Source organism: Sinohyriopsis cumingii, chromosome 5 (assembly GCF_028554795.1).
Source record: "Sinohyriopsis cumingii isolate HCF-2022 chromosome 5, ASM2855479v2, whole genome shotgun sequence".
Classification (NCBI taxonomy): Eukaryota; Metazoa; Mollusca; class Bivalvia; order Unionida; family Unionidae; genus Sinohyriopsis; species Sinohyriopsis cumingii.
The window spans coordinates 68,522,339-68,537,214 of NC_142965.1; the positions used below are offsets into that span (position 1 = coordinate 68,522,339).

Sequence of the window (14,876 nt, forward strand, 5' to 3'; positions counted from 1 at the left end):
GCAAGTACGAGGCCACTAATGAGAATGGAAGTGCTGTGTTCCAATGCTTATCGCGCCAGATTTGCGTCTAATAGGGTGCGGTTTTGAATCCTATAATATAATTGGCCCGACTGAAATGTAATGAAGGAGGTTATAATTAAAAATTCCTCCTCATATGGGGAATTTTGGATGTGGTGTGTCCTCGGGCAAGACTCGTTACTCAAACTGAAGTGACACTAAATAACCTACTTGTGTTACTGTGCCGTAGAAGACCAAACCAAACCTGTGTTTATTGATATACCGACTTAGACGTACTGTAAGCTTATGAAAAGCATAAACTATTCAACATACACAAACATATTTTGAACAAAAACTATAAAGAAATCAACTCGACATATAAACACTAATTTTAGAGATATGTATGATTAATGTACCTGTTCATCAAATCAAATCTCCATATGAGGACTAACTTTTAATTATATCCTCCTTCATTACATTTCATTTTATTTCTATAGAATTTGATTCCGAGATGACCTTAAATGGAGCAAATTTCTCATACAAGCTTCGAGACAACACAAGTGAGGAATTCAAAGCCCTGGAAAAGAGTGTTTGTTCTGCAGTAAGTATTATTACTTACACGACTATTCAAATAAACAAATACAGTATAATCTTAGAAGGGTTCATTGCTTGTGTGAGTAGAAACTGTATAGTCAATCAACAATGAAGATATCAATCATTGTTATTCTTGTATACATTGTCTTGATGATCTTGTTAATATTGTTACCATGGGAACCAGCTGATAACTGAACAAGGTAGTTCTGCACACTTTGAAACGTACTTATACATACATAGTTTATTTTAACATTAGTAGGCAAATAATAAGACAGATTGTATTGAAAATGAAGCAGGTGATTTTAATATTATCAAGTTAACCAAAAACACGTTTTGATTCATACTTGTCTAGCGATGATTTCATTTGGTCCGACTGTTACAAACCTATTAGATTTGATAGGAACAAGGATGTTTAATTTATAAAAATATCGAAGCATTATGTATTGAACTCTTGATAAAAATAATTTTTTTTTTCTTCTTCTTATAAACCTTTACTGCTCTCCTTCAGAAAACATAATGTGTGGATTGTTTAAATATATGTACAGAGAAAGTCGTCAATGTGTGGGACAATACCATTATTTTGAATGATTTAAACGAGGACCTGCCCGATGATTGTTTTCATAATCTTGTCGATACGAAATATACAAATGAGCCTGCGTATGTATACATCAACTCTCAGTTAGTGCCGGCCTTATGCCGATTGAACCAGTTTTGCCCAGTCGGGATATATCGATAGAGAGAAAGTAATTATAAAGCCATGGAATAAAATTTTAAGTTCAATATCACATAAAACTTGTTTAAGAGTTTATTTCCAAACGACGCGCGCACAGGGGGCTCCACGTGTAAATCCAGTGCGTCCCGCCAAAAAGATCCAAGTCGGGCCCCGCGTTTGCTAAGGCCATTCCTGCTCTCAGAGGCTCTATCGTTGTTGCAAACAACGTAAATGTTGCGTCCGGGATGACCACTGTCCATGCAGCAATAAGTGATCAAAGACAACTTACATTTTGATGGACTTGTTTTATTCGAAGCCTTTTTATACGAGAGAAGTGTGAATATACATGCACGGCAATTGTAACAAACTCTGTAGCATTCTAAATTAAATTATCCAGGAGAATGTATTCTCCACTAGAGAAAGGAAATAGATGTTCACATATGTTCCTAACACTTTTTTGAAAATGCAAAACTCTTTTCCAAGACAAATATGAAGAATAAGGTCAGATGATAAACCATAATATGGTAGCCTCAGTTTGAAAATCTAGTAGATTAACGGGCCAACTGGAAGCAACAAGCTAAAGAGAGAGAGAGAGAGAGAGAGAGAGAGAATTCCTGCCATTTGAATAAGCATAAATACCTAAGAAATCAAGATCAAGCTAGGAATCGTAAAAGGTATGCGGAAGAAAACCATATATCCAGCTACGAAAATACGAACAATTTTCGGATCTAACTCACGTGAAATATTCGAAATAAATCAGACGCATGGTCATAAATCACACCATCTCATCTACCCGCCATTACCTCATAAAGATGAATTTTATAATTGAAACTAAATACTCCTCCAATTAGAAAGCTAATTGTCTCAGTGAATGAACTACATCTATTATCCACTGTAGATGACAGGGAGGTTCTGCGGCTATTAGTTTATATATCTTTTAAGATCTCATTCATTGTCATCATGGAACAAGATATTATTGGCGCAATACAAAATATTCCGACTCGTACAATATTCAAATACTAATATAGTTATTTTTAGACCTACTGCTTAAGCTTCTGTTGGAATTCCGTGCTTGTCATTCTACCACACAATCTTCATTAGGAATTCCAAAGCTGTCATTCTTTTATGTAAACTTTAGTCGGGATTCCATGCCTGTCATTCTACAATATAATCTTCAGGCCGGTTTCAAGCCTGTCGTTCTAATTTATAAGCTTCAGTCGGGATTCCATGCCAGTCATTCTATTATATAAGCTTCTGCTGGGATTCAAAACATGTCTTTCTATTATATAAGATTCGGCTGGGATTCCAAGCCTGTCACTCTATTATATAAATTTCAATCGGGATTCTTTGCCTGTCATTCTACTATATAAGCTTCATTCGGGATTCTAAGCCTGTCATTATATTATATAAACTTTAATTAGGATTCTAAGCATGTCATTCTGTTATAAAAGCTCTAGTAGGGATTCTAAGCCTGTTATCCTGTTAAAATACCTCATTGATATTTCGCATCAAACTTGTGCAGATCCTAACAGTAATGAGAATACGTGTATTTCCACGATCTTTGAAGGGGTTTGGCAATATAGTATTTTATACAAACTAAAAACTAATGGAATTCGACATCCACCTTTAGACTGGTTCAAAACTCTATGTCTTTAAGGAAAATAAAATACAGTTTGCTAAACTCGTGTTAATCGGAATTTAAGCTTCTTTGAGCATGTGTACCACAAGGATAAGTTTTAGGACAGCTACTCTTTGTTTAAAATCATATATATATATATATATATATATATATATATATATATATATATATATATATATATATATATATATATATATATATATATTGTTGACGATTTTCTTTTTCTTTTCCACTTACAGTTGCACGCGCTGTTCATAGCAGACGATTCTCCAATAAAATCTGAATGGTCAGGTTGTGAGGTTTTGGAATTCTCGTAAGTTTACCTTAAGAATGTAAAACATTTCTGATCATACAATCTCATCATAACTCTTCTTCAGTTTGTAGTTCGCTATTGGCAATGACGATAATAAAAAATGTGATTATTAAGCGGTGATGGTGGTGGCTATCGTTAACTAGAGGATAATCGACCTCGGTGTTATTGTAAGGACTGAGCGGATAATAAAAGTATCAAATTAATGGATGGAATAAATGGACATCTGAGCAGAGATGTAGAATACAACAACAATAGCTTCCTTACATAAAATATACAATTCATTCGATTAAAGGAAGAAACAAAATTGTAAAATGACATTGAAGGATACACTTCTATATAAAGAAATTACCAAAAGTTATTAAAAATGGAAGTAACAGTTCCGTTTACACGGATATGACAAATTTCACCATAAAATCAAGTGAGCATTTTTTTAAAACTCAAATGTCCAGCATGCCTATCCCTCTATCTCCCCCTCCTCTCTGTCTCTGTCTCCTTCAGCCTATTACAGGTCATTAACTGCAATATGGGTCGTATTACATCTACGTCTTCCGTTGCGTTGTGTGGAGCTATCTCCTGGCTAACATATATAAATATGCAGCCTAAATATTTTATTAGGTTCTTACTACATGGATAGAACATTATTTCTTCTCTCGTTACTTAGATATCATCACATCCTAATCCAAACGAACACTAACAGCTAATATGGTTGTCAGGTCACAACATTTTCATACCGTAGAGTAATTTGTGTAAATATCACTTTCTATAAACGGAATATAGTACAGAAAGATTAATGTACTTCTCTAACAGACTATTTAACATCACTAATCGATCTATGACACAGTCTGGTCTTGCTTAATAAAATTAACAAATGGGCCCATGTATTGAGAACTAGTACTCACTACCTTGACTGATATCAAACACATGTGCACAAACAGTCGAGAATAAAATCATTATGTGATTCCAATGTTAATACACAGATTCCTCGGTTGAGAGAATTCATATTTTAGTTATACAAATGAATTGAACGAAATTCACTTCTTGTCTTAACTACAATATTTGCTAATAAAAATTCATCGGCACAAACACCCCACGGACATAATACGATCGATTCCTAGCCTACATGATTCGTATTACATATCAACGAATCAATCCAATTGTCTCAAGATTGCTATCAGGAAAACAATGTATAAAATTCTTAGAATACATGATCCATATACCATTCAAGACAAAGGAATTCAAACAATTATCTCAAGACTACTATGAAGTAAATAATATATGAAATTCTTAGATAAATAAATTGAACAATTATTTTCAGACACACATCAAATAAAGATTGTATGAACTAAGATATCATATTAAAGAAACATTGTTGAAACAAAGATATATTACATTGCCATTATTCCCTTTTGCCGAATCATCTCTTAAGACTTACAATGACACGTCTCTTTGACGTTTTTTTACCCTCTACTTCTTTTTCGGAGTCACGATCGCAACTAGAATGTCTAAGTGTGCAGCTTAAGAAATTTATAAAGCACAAAATTTCTCATGAGAAACACCCCTAAACAGCTGCTTATCCAATCAGGATCTAGGATTATTTAACCTCTATGCTCTTACACATGCCCATCTAGGGTTTGGAAAATTTCAAATATTTCACGCTTCCCTTAATAAACCGATCTATGCAAAGTTTAAACTTGTGAAAAATATTTCAGGAGGTACAAACGCTCTTTCTGCAACATTTCAACCCTTCGCATGATTTGTTCTATTCTGTAACCAATTCACATCGTCTTGACCAATTTGCCTAGCACAAGTATCAGTCGGAACTCATTAAGAATCAGTCATGTCCTCATTAGTCAACATTCGTGTACAATATCACTATTCCTTGTCATGGATTTAATTCCGTGCCAATCATATTCATGAACTTAAAATTGGTATGTCACGCTGACACCTGTACGTTACAAGCATCTGCAGAATTCATACTATTGCATAGTTACATTTGAATGTATAATCGTAATGCATATTACGTTTCTTAGTTAGAGCTAGGAAAATACAGCTATTTAGACCACAGTAACTGAGCTCTCAACTGGGCATTCCATCAGGGACTTTATCAGTTAAAGAGCGTATATGACTGACATCACTTTGCAGAATTTATAAAGTCATGATATTTATGACAGAAATATTCTCGAAAAGGTATACAAGAGACTATATTGGTACCATCTGTGTAACGTATTCGAATGCAACCTGGTTGTTGTATGAGTTTATTTTACCTTCTGCACGATCTCTTCGTGGAACTTCAGCGCCTCCGAATATCAGATATGTCAAATAGAGTAAATTCATATTTGCAGATAATCATATACTCAGCAAGATAATTTAGATGTGTAAAAACAAAAGTTATTCTTGGTCAAAATTTTGTCGACCTAGAGTGCACTAACAACTGCAACTAAGCAAATGCTTACATTTATTTCCAGGAATGGGAGCGTCGTGACACGATTTCGAATCTTCGTTCGTCCAAGCGAAAAGGCTGACACCGAAGGCAAGCGTAGTATGGAAGAAAAGCTGATAACTTATCTCACCAAAAAGCTAAATGATGATGGACCGTGGAAACTGCTCAAAATCAACCTGGATTCAATCAAGGATTTTGTAAAAGTAGACAAGACTGGAGCGATGACAGTAAAACCATATATCAACATCACAACCCCCACTTCAAGAACCACTACAACCACCACTTCGACTACCACCTCCACCATAGCTAAAGCTGTTATTACAACAAAGGAAATCGTAAACACCTCTCCAAATGTTTTAATAACTTCTGAAGGAATTGAACACACGTCTACTGATGCATCTACGCAAGATTCAATTTTGACTAAACGAACCACGGATGTGTCAATGAAATCTGTTACAACGGTAGGAGTGAGAACTGAAGCTCTTGGTGTTTCATCCGCAGCAACCACTTCAACATTAACTGGTGATTATGTTGGTGAATTCTCCACAGTAACAACGGAGAGGCAGACAACCAAAGCCAGTCAAGTCATTCCCACTACTGGGAGAGCAACATCTGCTGTATTTACGAAGGGTTTATCGGAGGTTATATCCACTGGAATAGTACTAAACATGACAAACGCAACTACAAAGACGACTACAACGTTTACTACGGAGAGAACTTCTACCACACTAAGTACAACGCCGAGTCCCTTAAGAGTTGTTGTTTCCACAGATATACGCACATTCGTTTCTACATTGACAACACCTATTCCCAAAGTTGATACCGCAGAAAAATCAAATATCAAAACTTTTTCTGATGGTACTAGGAAGCTTGTCACGGCCAGAACGGAAGACAATAAAACTTCCTTTGACGAAACTGTTACAAGTGAAGGAGCCATGGCATTTGATAATATTTCAACGCAACAAGAAAACACTACTTCTAAACTTTTGAGAACCTCATCAAGTTCATCTGAGAACGAGACGGAGATCGCAACTGCTTTGGATTTGATCAATACTTCCACACCAATGATATTGGTCAGTAATGTAGAACATCTCGGGATCAGTACAACTGCTTTTGCTGATGTTGTTAGCACCTTTTCATCTGATTTAGGGCTAGTTTCTAAGAAGAATGACATGATAACTAGCTCCTCAGAAACGTCACCACCTTTGGAGGATAGAACACTACTGCTCGAAACTGCTCTTTCTTCAACTGCATTGCCTACCGATGCCATTGTCATCAACAAAGGTTCAACCTTACCTCATTCTGCCGAGTTCTTAACGACATTATCTCCAGAGCTTTCATCCATTACTGACTTGGAGCCAAATATTTCTACGATAACTGAGATTGCTATGACTAGCCAAAGCAGTGGCTCAACGGATTTGACTAAAGTGCCAGTACATACGTCCACTGATATATTTCCATCTGAATTGCCGTCTGTAATAGACCGAACAATGGTTTCATCAGATGTTACTGTAAGTACATATACAAATCTTAACGTCAGTGAGGCAATTGGTCTTGAGACTTTTACTGCTGTCAATGCAACACACCCAACAATGGAATTCACGACATCAGCATTAAAAGTTTCAACCGATGCAACTAACACGAACACTTACGTGCCAAGCGCGCCTGCAGAAGTTAGCGCATACACTACTCTTGTTGATACTTTCTCAAACGTGTCGGACCTAATTATGGCTAATACATCTTTAGAGCTCTTTATTACGTTTGGACGGACAACTAGTTTTGTTGGAACAACAATATCATCGAATCTCACAGCTACAACTGACGTTGATATAACATCCCCTTCTGTTGACAATTCAACAACTGAAATGCAAGCAGCAAGTAGTAAAACATTCATCAGCTCGGAATCTGTTCAGGTTTCTTCTGTCACAGAAGCGATTGTCACAGAATCTACTCAACAAGAACATTTATCCCGGCAGCCAGATAATGTTACATTAGGAATCGACCAGAAACCAACAACTGTCCCCAGCAATGAGACATCAGACAAACCAGAAATCAATATCACGTTAGCTGTTTTGAGTTCCACAGAGATGGTTCTTGTGGACACTACTACTGCGGAACCAGTAGCGAGTTCAACACACTCTTTGGATATTACATTAAGTCCTTTCGCAGCAACTGATGCGGTCAGAATGGAAGTTACGACATCAGGGATCGCAAGTACAATGGAACTCTCGCCTACTATATCAAAAATACCTTCCATAACTACATCAGAAGTTACTCGAAAAACAGAAGTCAGTGAGGTGGACAGACCAACTATTACGTCAACAGCTGAATACAATTATACGTCTATTGATGGAAATTTGAGTCATCTATCGTCCGGGCCAATTTATAATGAAACAACCGATTCAGATTTAGCTGGGAAAGAAATTGTATCAAATATTTCTGCTGATAGTACAGATCAAAACTTGACTGCAGCTCAATTCCAGAATACGACAGAGAGGATTGCAACGTCACCAGTTTCTCATTTGGCGAGACAAACAACAGGTATCATTACTATAGAAACAAACAATTCAACGATGGGTACGTCACCGAATGATTCATCACGAACTTCTGCAGATCAAGGTCTCGTTGAAACTATATCGTCTATCGATGGAAATTTGAGTAATGTAACGTCCGGACCAGCTGATAATAAAACCACCGATTCACCTTCGGCTGGGAAGGAAATTGTATCAAATATATCATCTGAGATTACAGATCAAAATGTGACGGTACCTCAGGTCCAATCTACGACAGAAAGGATGGCAACAACATCAGTTTCTCATTCGGCGAGACAAACAACAGAAATTATTACGACCGAAACAATCAACTCATTGTTCAGTACGTCAAAGAGTAACTCAGCACTAACTTCTACTGATCAAGGTCTCGTTGATGGTATCTCGTTTGCCGATGAACACTTTAACGTATCGTCCGAACCGGTGTACAATGAAACCACCGAATTGATATCAAATATTTTTGCTGAGACTACAGATCAAAATGTATCGATACCTCAGGTCCAAACTATGACAGAAAGCATGGCAGCATCAATAGTTTCTCATTCGTCGAGACAAACAACACGAATTACTACGACAGAAACAATCAGCTCAGTGTTCGGTACGCCACAGACTTCAACTGATCAAAGTCTCGTTGATGGTATTTCGTCTGTAGATGCAAACTTTAATGTATCGTCCAGAACAGTTTATAATGAAACAACTGATTCACTTTCGGCTGGGAAGGAAATTGTATCAAGCATTACTGCTGAGATTGCAGATCAAAACATGACGGTAGCTCAGCTCCAAACTACGACAGAAGGCATAGCAGCATCAACAGTTTCTCATTCGGCGAGACAAACAACAACAATTATTACGACCGAAACAGTCAACTCAGTGTTCGTTACGTCACACAGTAACTCATCACGACCGTCTATAGATGAAGGTCTCGTTGATGGTATCTCGCCTGTCGATGAAAACTTTAACGTATCGTCTGGACCAATGAATAATGAAACCACAGATTCACCTTTGATTGGGAAGGAAATTGTGTCAAATATTTCTGCTGCGATTGCAAATCAAAACGTGACTGGACCTCGGCTCCTAACTACGACAGAGAGGATAGCAACACCATTAGTTTCTCATTCGGAGAGACAAACAACAGAACTTATTCCTACAGGAACAATTAAATCAACGATCGGTACGTCACAGAGTAACTCATCACGAACTTCTAATGATCAAAGTCTTGTTGATGGTGTTTCTTCTGCATCAGCTATCGAGGAGACTTCTTTATCAGGTCTGACAGAATTAGGATCACAACAGCCACCAGCAGTCGCTTCTGTCAATGAATTGAATGACACGGCTATTACAACGGTCGAAATTATCAATTTCACCACCGAGCCACAGCCACTAGTGAGTGAAAACGTGTCCGATAGGCATCCATTTTCTAATAATAGAAACAACAGTGCACTGAACACATCCATCGACATTTTCAATAGTTCAGAGGTTACTTTACCAATCTCAAATGATACAACTCCGCTTACTAAAGGGGCGAGAAATGCAACTGTCACGGGCGTTACAACAGAAAACCCAGCTGATACAGATGCTAGTAATGTAACAGTATTGTCTCTAGTATCCGACAGTGTGAATATATCGACACTTGCCTCAGAAAGTATAACGACAAATAATTTGTGGGAGATGGCCACGGTTGCTACTAATAGCATTGCTATGGACAATCAAACCGAAACCGTGCTTGCAAATGATACGACCAATACCGTGAATGTAACAGAAAATATTACTGATACAAACTTGACCGGTATTCTTGCCAATACTACGGAAAATTCCCTATATAATGAAACAGTTAATGGAAATGTAACTGAGACAACGCCATACATTTTAAATTTTACAAACAAATATGAAAAGGAAACTGAATCTGGTACACTGAATGTTGAGCTACGTGATAACGGAACTTCGCCTACATCCTGGAATTCATCCGATAATCTAGCAAACACAAATGGCGTCACTCTTGATATAGTGACTATAAATGATACTATAAATAGCACGGACGCAAGTAATGTAACATTCCCAAGTCTATCCCCTGTGGAGAATAGTACATTATCAACATTTGCAAATGAAAGTGCTGGTAATGATACATTAGTATCTAGCACTAATAAAGGTAGCGGTGATGTGAGAATAGGCAGTACACTTACTAATACGAATGTAACGTCAACACCTAAGTCCAACATAACAGAATCAGAGCCATTAATCTAACATTGTGACGTAATGTATTTGATCTGATATCAAACCATTGGCTCATGGTGCCCAGAAAAAATAGACAAAATGTATGCCTACAGAGGGACGACTCTCAGGTATAGACTGGCATTTTAGGGATTTGCAGACGTTTATTGGATACCGGGTACATACAGCTGCAGTAAATAAATCTAAAAAGTGAAAGCTGAAATCTGCTTGTATTGTTTACACTTGTCCGGTATGATGTATCCAACTATAACAGAATGGACCATTGAACTTTCTTCTTTGTGAATTATCTATACGAGGTTCTTTGGTCGTCTTTAATCATCTCTATTACGGTGCATTCTTAGTTGAGCAGACTGTGAGAGGAGCATTGATGCAGAGGGGATGGTGCGAATATTTGTCAGTTTAGTTCAAATGAAGTTAATTTGGTTTGTTTCAGTAAATAGATGAATGCGCTCGAAATCGTCAATATGTCATTTTTACGACTGACATGGCCGAATACGTATTGTACTTGTAAAGGTTTAATGTAAAACATTATAGCAATTTATATGAAGAACAAAAACAACAAGAGCAAAAAATATGGAAACATTGTGTAATCAGAGGTGATGGTACTTGAACAGCAACATCAACAAGAACAAGAGCAACAACAAAATACAGAAAGATACTTTAAAAACAAGAAAACATTATAGGAACACAGTGACACGTGCGTGTTCGGTTCATTTGATAAAAATAATATTGAAAATATTTTACAAATAGTTTACTACTATTTTCAATCAGACTTTCCATATGTGGTGAAACATGAATATCTGTCATGGCAGAACTTTATAGAATTATTTGTAGAATGTTTTGCATCATAAAAAAATATACTAACGTGTCAATATGTCTGCCTCAGAGAAGGATGGTAAGTATAGTTTTTATCCAACCATAATGTCATTTTAATCAATGTAAACAAGCACTTTTCTCAACCTTTATTTATCTTATCCAACACATTTTGTTGCTTTTTGTTTGATAACTTAATGACAATAACCTGGTTTAGAAACCTCTGCATGCATGTAATCCGCAATAAATAAAGAATAGCGAACTACAAAAATTAGATATACATCTTTGTAATAAATGACACCTCACAATTAACCTGTATGATGTAAATATTTTCCTCTTGAAAATCGAATACTTCTAACTATTCCAGCATAATTATTATTTTGCTTTCGTTTTGCATTTTGAAATATGGAGTATGTTATACGAGTATTCATTTGATATGAAACTTATAAAAAGAGTTGATAAATCCTGTATGCAATTAGTTACTTCCAGCAAGTGTTATGTTATCTTATTCAAGAAATTCAAGAAATTTCACATATCCATATCAAAAAAGTTTTCGATTATATTTTTCCTTTTACATTAGGCAAGCATTTCTTAATGGCATCGCTAATTGGCAGTGGGTTAAAGAAAAGTATCAAATAACGATTTATTTGATAACTTTACATTATGAACTTAGTACATATCAAAGTAATGATATGAACACATATATGTACGAATGTAAATATATACCTAAAATGTATGTGTATCTACCAAATTTTGTTTCGCATAATGAACAAAATGCGAAAATGATAATTTTAAAACAAAAACAGAGCAACTTCCTGTGCGATATAGCACCAGTCATTATGGTAAAGATATATCCTTTGTTTACCATTTAACAGGTAACCTATGAAGCATTCAATAATTGTTTTATGAATTTAGTGGTTTCTCCTACACGTTAATGCTTTTGACATTATCAGGCATAACTACAAGAATTAGGACTGGTATTGAATTCTATTGCAGTCCTTGAGACATCATTAAGATTGTTTTCTCTGATGTTGCTGGAGATTTTCAAATCATTAAAAAAGTTATATACATTAAATAGAAAATGTCTTTAATGTATAATTAGAATATTACATGTTTGTTGAACGTAGCCTCATTACTTTTTGCGTAGGACGACAACGTAAACAGATATGATTCTGTGGGTCTTGGAAATACTGCCACTTACGTTTCCGGTGCAGAGTTTTTGACTAGATTAGTTCCTTACAAAATACAGTCTTGATACAAATGAACTTAAAAATGTAGCCAAATTAATGACATATTAAAAGGAACTTTATTAGTGAAATAATATCTACCAGCAACCATCATCATAAAAAGCGCCACTTCGGTTATGCCCCACGATGCCCTATAAACTGAATAGAATCAAATCATTTAGGTGTAGGTGTACTAGGTGTATGCATGTGCGGGGTGCCCATGACATTTTTTTTTTCGAGTGGTTCGCCGCTGTTTTGATTTGTGTTAAATATCTTCCTAACGATTCGAAGTGATATCTGCACGTGCCTTATTAAGATCATACTTCCGTTTCTCGACAGTTTGCTTCGACTTTGAAATGGCTCTTAGTACTTATTCCATGACAGAATATGATATACATACATCATGTGCGCAGAAGTACGATACTTGCTAGCGTGTCTAAGGACGGAGTTTTCACGGGTTTATCTCTATATATGGAAGCAAAATATAATATGCTTTGTTAGCATGTACAAGCATCTTTACTTCTATATAGATATCGTTCTAACGCTGCATGACTATTTCTTAACATTTCATTTTCGATTCAGGTACACAAGCCGTTTTCAGAGTTATTAGAGATTTTACAATCGAGTTCCTTATGCGAATTCTTAGCTTAAACTTGGCAACTTGGTAAGAAGAACAGTCGAATATTAGTGTTCAAAAAAATGTCTCGACCACCACAAGCCTCGTTAAAGGTACCACAAGCATCTATGCTTTTCTTATACCATTACAGCGCGTGTACCTTGGGTCTCGTTACCACCAAGACTCTTGTCAAAACCAATTTAAAAAACTGATCATACAGTTGTTTATTCAGAGCAAAGATATTTGGAAAGTCTCTTCAGTGAAGACCTCACAACATGGTGTACCTCCTCAATGAAGACCTCACAACATGGTGTACCTCCTCAATGGAGACATCACGACAAAAATTGCTCTTTCAGAATATACATACAGATGATAGGAATATGGCTTCTGACTGGGGTTGGGGGTGGGGTTTATTATCATGACATTTAAAATCGCGACGTTGACCCAAGTAATCCAGGTAATATATTTACGTTGTATAGGCACACAAGGTGGATATTACTTCGGATATGATAATTGATAATGTTGATCAATTTGCTGTTTCATAAAAATGTTTATCGTCTATACTCACCTTTAAATATATAGGCTACAAGTGCAGACAACATAGACCTTGACCTGCTATCGCAAAAATGTGCCCGCAAATCAGAGTCTATTTAGTTTATTCAACTGATTACTGCTTACAAACTGGATGGAGATGGACCAAAATCTGCCTGCGCATTATAAAGCGGCAAATCTGGGTTCTGTACCGTTTACAGCTGACTAGGCCTATAAGCAAATATATATGGTAACATAGAAATTAATATTTTTTTAAAGCGATATTTGTCTTTTTATCTCTTAAAATCAAAACAAAGTGAGAGTTGGTCTCGTTCTTTACGGGTATATCTTGATGGCTTGTTTTCTTACAATCATGCGACTAATATTGCACCATGTTTTTCACTCACTGAAAAGTGAAGCACATAAGCGACCTGTTAACACACCTACATTTCTTATGACATACTAATATTTATTGTCCTTGATCGACAGCATATTTATAAGTTTTCTTTTTCTATTTCAACTGTAGTCTTTGTATATATTATTAAAAATATTATATTTTTGTATATATTATATAAGTTCTGATCCTGCTTAGCAATAATTCATTGTACAACAACCATACTAAAGTAAATACAAAGCAAAGATGCACAATGCTCAATATAGAACCACTGTATCGAACATTCCATTTATGCACTGAAACATTGTAACATGTACATTGTATGAAATAGATTATAATAAAACCCGAAATAGTATTCAATCATTTTGTGTTCTTCTTCTAGTAATAAGGAAAGCACCCAATAGCAGCACCATGCATCCCTTTTGACCTTTTAACTTTACCCTTGGTAGAACAATAAAAAAAAGCTTTTCCTATTAATTCCTGTCTTAATTGTCTTCAAAGTTAAAACTTTTATGTCCTATATATGTAGGAGCAGTACTTTAATGATTATGTTCAGTAACTTTATGTGTATTGGGTCTTGTTCTTTAAAAAATATTGGTCCTTCAGAGACACGAAGTTTCAGCAGTGGCGATGAGAGTAGGCGGGCTTGGCAACAAGCATAAAAACTGTTCTCTGTAACAAAGGAGGTATGCCACTAAAAAGCATTGTCCATGGATGAATCAGTACGTACGCCACTAAAGAACATTGCCCCTGGGCGCTACGAATCAGAAGGTTTTCAAAACTACTGTACCCATTCCGGCCCATATTTTTCAGAAGTGCGGCA

General features: G+C 36.1%; 1 protein-coding gene across 3 annotated transcripts in view; it reads left to right on the top strand.

Moving 5' to 3' along the window:
* LOC149799371 (uncharacterized) overlaps positions 1 to 14,408 on the top strand; it is a 45,667-nt gene extending 31,259 nt beyond the window's left edge. For all 3 annotated transcript variants that reach the window (XM_089958707.1, XM_089958708.1, XM_089958709.1), the window contains exons 4-6: positions 495 to 598; positions 3,182 to 3,255; positions 5,721 to 14,408. In XM_089958707.1, coding sequence (XP_089814833.1) covers positions 495 to 598; positions 3,182 to 3,255; positions 5,721 to 10,485 — 4,943 coding nt within the window. In that variant the 3' untranslated portion in view covers positions 10,486 to 14,408. The remainder of the gene's footprint in view (positions 1 to 494; positions 599 to 3,181; positions 3,256 to 5,720) is intronic.
* Positions 14,409 to 14,876: the final 468 nt, after the last annotated feature.